The 5000-nt window shown below is 34.5% G+C and overlaps 1 protein-coding gene across 2 annotated transcripts in view; it reads left to right on the top strand.

The window, feature by feature from the left end:
- LOC113083402 (leucine-rich repeat and fibronectin type III domain-containing protein 1) overlaps positions 1-410 on the top strand; it is a 32316-nt gene extending 31906 nt beyond the window's left edge. For both annotated transcript variants that reach the window (XM_026254504.1, XM_026254506.1), the window contains one exon: positions 1-410. This exon is cut by the window's left edge and continues 158 nt beyond it. In XM_026254504.1, the coding sequence (XP_026110289.1) occupies positions 1-337 (337 nt within the window). In that variant the 3' untranslated portion in view covers positions 338-410.
- The last annotated feature ends 4590 nt before the right edge of the window (positions 411-5000 follow it).

The raw sequence follows: 5000 nt of genomic DNA, 5'->3' as shown, positions 1-5000 counted from the left end.
GATCACCACGATGAAGGACAGCGGCGGCTTCAACTGTGTGGCCTCCAACGCGGCCGGTATCGCCACCGCAGCCGTGGAGGTCAACATGATCCCACTGCCGCTTTTTGTCAACAACTCGGGTCACATGAGGGAGGCCGACCCGGGGCTCTCGGACATCACCACCTCCACCAAATCCGGCAGCAACGACACCAAACCACAAAACAAGAGGGTCGTCGTCGAAAACCTGACCGCAAACTCAGCGGTCATCCACTGGCCATCCGAGCGCCACATTCCCGGGATCAGAATGTATCAGATCCAGTACAACAGCACCGTCGACGAAACCCTGGTGTACAGGTAAAAAAGACCTCTTCTTTAACCTATACATAAAACAGACATGACTGATGAAATCCACGGCTCCTCAGATGCCCAGTGTGTCTACATCTGAAGCACTTAACCTCGGCTCACCCCAGTCGCTGTCTAATCTATCTCCTGTAAATCAGTCTGGATTAAAAGCCACTCGTGAATCTCATTTAACCAGCTTTCCAGGAAAATTACATCGAGTTAGACAGAACAGTCTTAAATTTCAGATACTCCTAACATTTATTCTGCATAGAAATGTCAAGAAAAATATTTATATTTTAATAATAATTCGTCTTAAAATAATGAATTGTAAAAATAATAATATAGTAATTTTTATTATTATTATTAACATCTGTGTAGTTATACTGAAGTGTATATTTATCCTTTTAGCTCCCAAATAATTATTAAATTAATTAATTAATTAATTATAAAATTAATAAAACTATTACTTTTGTTATTTGTATTTTTAACTGTTGTATATTTAACTATATTTAAATATATTTACTTAATATATATTTTATAATTTCATCATCATAATTAAATATAATTGTTTCTATTTTTCTATATTTAGTTTGGTGAATTTGTTTCTGTTTTTCTAATAAATATTTTTGTGTGCACAGATCTGTATCAGTAAATTTAATGAACCACAAAGGCCTTCGATAGATAGATAGATAGATAGATAGATAGATAGATAGATAGATAGATAGATAGATCAGATAATGCAGTTTAACATCTGCAGCTGGAGAGACGTAAAACACTTCTGATATTTATTAGCCTCGCAGCAGGCCTCGTCGTATCATTACACGTGACAAATCTCCAAATTAAAACACCTCTTCCTTTTCAGTAAAGACGGGGAAACACTGGTAATGTGAATGAGGTGCAAACGAGTGACTGCTGATGATTGCTTTCAAGGACAAACAGTGGCTTTCAGAAAGAGTCACGGAGTTGGCTCGCTTTAGTGCAGCGTGTTCAGGTTGAGTCGAGGTCGAAGTGACAGATTCATCCACAGTCACCAGAAATACAGAGAAACGTCAGACCTGTGAATGAAATCAGCTTCAGAGATCTGCACTGGACTGAAGGGCAACACACACACACACACACTAAAGTGAAGTAAAGATCAGCTGAATTACTGATAACCCCGAAGACGCTCAGATTGAGCCAAACTTTATCTATCAGTGGGACGGAGATCTTGAGGTTTAAAGGCCAGACTGAGCTGATATCGAACAGATAAATTAGTTAGATTAGACTAGCGCTTCTGGGAAAAATAATGAGAAATTGTATTTTGCGAATAAAAAGACAACAAAATTTTTTTCTGACATTATTTTCAAGACAATTAAAACTTTTAATGCACGTTATAATGTTAAAACAAATATATATATATATTTTAAATAAACAAATAGGTTCAATTGTACTTTACAGTTTAAGTTATTTATTTATTTATTTATTTATTGCATTACTCTAAGCTTAATTGTCAGTAAAAAAATATTACTATTATTTTTTTTATATAATTTAGAGGGTAACCATGCATAATAATCAGGAAGATATTTATATATACTTAATTAGTTCTTAATTTTCTGGCAAATTATGAAAAATATATTCATTATTATGTTCTATTTTATGTTGTTTCACTGTATTACTATTTACATTTACAACAGATTTTTTGCATTAAAGTAAGATTTAAATATGCTAAATGAAAGGAAAATTTGTTATTGTTTTATAAAACATTATATTATGTAATATTATTTATTATATTACTATTTAAATAATACTTTTTTCACACTACAGATATTTTTCATTACAATAATGAGAACTTAGTGGGTAAAATGTGCTTAATTATCAGGATAATTGTCACAATGCAAACTTTATTATTACTTTTTAATTTTATTACTACTTTTTTAATCTTTTTTGAATGAGATATTTTCTTGCATTACAGTCATGAGAATTCAGAATGTAAGATGTACTTCGTTATCAGAAAAAACTGTCTTGATGCAAAAAAACTATTAAAATATTATCCGCATGGTAAATATAATTTCATATTTTTTCTTTTTATTTTGGGGTGAAATATGAGCGGTCAAGCTCTTAGTTATTTTAGTGCGATTGACGATTACATGGAGCTTTGTGAAGACACCGCTGCTTCAAAACATTAGTATCTAACGGCTCATGATCATCAGATGAGATCCAGACCCGAGGACTGAAGTCCTTTCATCAGCATCTGAGTCAGGAAAGCATTACAAAACCATCCAAACATGAGCCGACTTCATTCTGATTCAGGAGGACGACACACTTCTAAAGCAGACAGCAGTTACTGAGCAGAAAAAAACACGCAAGCAAACAGTGAAGTGAGAGGATATTTGAGCTGAGAATTGATTTCTGTCTCTTGAACTGCTTCAGACTGACTCTAAATGGCAGTGCACTTACAGACGACAAAGAAACGACAGAATAACAAAACAAAACAATCCAGCATCGGGAAGACTGCACCCTGCATCATACTTTAAAATATGCAAAATGGTGTCATTATTATATTTATTATATATATATATATATATATAAAATTCTTGCAATGCAATAAAATATATAATATATATATATTTATGAAATAATTATTATTGTAAGTGCAAAAACAAAACTATATATATATATATACATTACTGTTTTTTGTGCATTACAGTAAATTGAATTTAGAAAATAAAATGTGTTTATTTAGCATGGAAATTGTCGGTGCAAAAAACAAAAAACAAATTGTTTAATGTTTTTTATTTTTTTTTTATTATATTATATTAAGTTATACTAAGTATTTTGTTTCCCTTTACAGTTTTTATATTTAATGATATTTATATTTAATATTTAATTATATTTAATGCAATTTAATTATATAACTTCTGCCAGCTAATTAGACTGAGCGAAACATAACATGATTTGCTGAGAATTGATACCAATATATAGCATTTTACCGAGCTTTGCTAATCTCTAAATGCAGTGGTTTGCTGTGGCTGGAGGATCATGGGAGACGTAGTCCACAACAATCATGCTAAAAACTTGCTTATAGACAAGTATTTGTCTGAATATATGCATGCGTTTGAATGGAGAAGATGGTTTGGTTTGGATGTTAGTGTGAGTGGACATGTAAAGTAAATGTCAGCGGATGGAGGAGACACCTGTTAGAGCTCGTATTTATCAGGACAATCTCAATATTAGACGTTTGCTTACTGAGGCTCAGTGTGGGAGGACAGTAATATCAGCAGACCAGAGAGGAGTTTCTGCTCTGTTCTGGTTCAGTCAGCAAGAACTAAAACAATATAACGCAGGAGAAAAAGAATGTGAACGGTTGACCGGGCGTTCTCTTCTCATACCCATAATTCTCCTGTGCTTCCCGCTCTGTGGCCCAGTGAGGTCTCTATCATCTTCTGACCTGTGACAGAGCGCTTCATCTTGCTGACCCTTGACCCCTGAGACATTCTCACGGCATCATCAGCCACTGAACACGCCCCATTAAAGATTGGCCAATCAGAGTGCAGCTCAGAAGGCCTGCTGGGTCGCGCCGGGGTGAAGAGAGGCGTAAATCAAACAAGACGTTTCATTTGTTAAGTCTCGCCCCGGCCACTGATCCACAGCCGAGAAAATAATGGCACACAGATCCCAGATCCCAGAGGTAGAACAGCAGTAATGATGGTTCATCTTCACAATCAAATGTGACACTTCAAATATTGCTCTGGAAAACATTTTGAAGCATAGAAAGTGTGAACAGAGACGCTGCATGCATAAACAGACTCAGAGTTCAGACCGTCGTAACTAACTGTGTTTGTCAGAAGTCTGACAGTTTTCAGCTCTTTCATAACAATGCCATTGTTCAGAGGCAACTCGTTACAGCGATGAGCAGCGCAGCATCACAAAACACTACACTGATGTCTCTCTGTCTCTCTCTCTCTCTCTCCTCTCTCTCTCTCTCTCTCACTCTCGCTCTCTCTCTCTCGCTCTCGCTCTCGCTCTCTCTCTCTCAAAAGAAGCATTAGGAAGTCTGATTCATTTAGTGAATCAGTTCATTCAAGTGGTTTATTTAAAATGAGTGATTTGTGTGATTCCTTTTGTAGAAATATATATATATATATATATATATATAATATATATATATAATATATATATAATACATTTTTTTAATTTTAAGATAAACAATTGAGTCCAACAAAGCATTTTATCAACATGTTTTAAACCTATTTTCTGGTTTCATTTTAATTTATATGTTTTAAGCTTTTCATTACATTTTAATATAATAGTTTATTTTTATATTTTCAGTTTTCATAGTTTTGTGTTTAATTATTAGTCATTTGTAACATTTGAATATTATAATAGCAATAGATTTTAGTTATTTTTAGATTTTAAAATATATCGATTTTTTAGTAACGGTACGTGTATTCGTACCGGACCGTTTCGGTACAGGGCTTTCGGGTACGGTGCACGGTGTGTACCGAATGATCGAATGCAATATTTTGTGTGCAGAACATAAGTACATGTTCGTGTTTCCACATGTACATATTAAGTGGAGGAAGGTCTCCGCGTTCAGCGCAAATCTGCAGCTGATTCTAAAGTTTTGAAAAGGCATCACCGAGTGTGAAACATCACTTACAACTAGGAAAAAAACAACCGTAATTCAAACGCAGCTCCCA

This window comes from Carassius auratus, unplaced genomic scaffold (genome assembly GCF_003368295.1).
Source record: "Carassius auratus strain Wakin unplaced genomic scaffold, ASM336829v1 scaf_tig00038153, whole genome shotgun sequence".
In the NCBI taxonomy this organism is placed as follows: domain Eukaryota; kingdom Metazoa; phylum Chordata; class Actinopteri; order Cypriniformes; family Cyprinidae; genus Carassius; species Carassius auratus.
The sequence above is the reverse complement of the archived record's forward strand: the minus strand, read 5'-3'. Positions and strand labels throughout refer to the sequence as shown.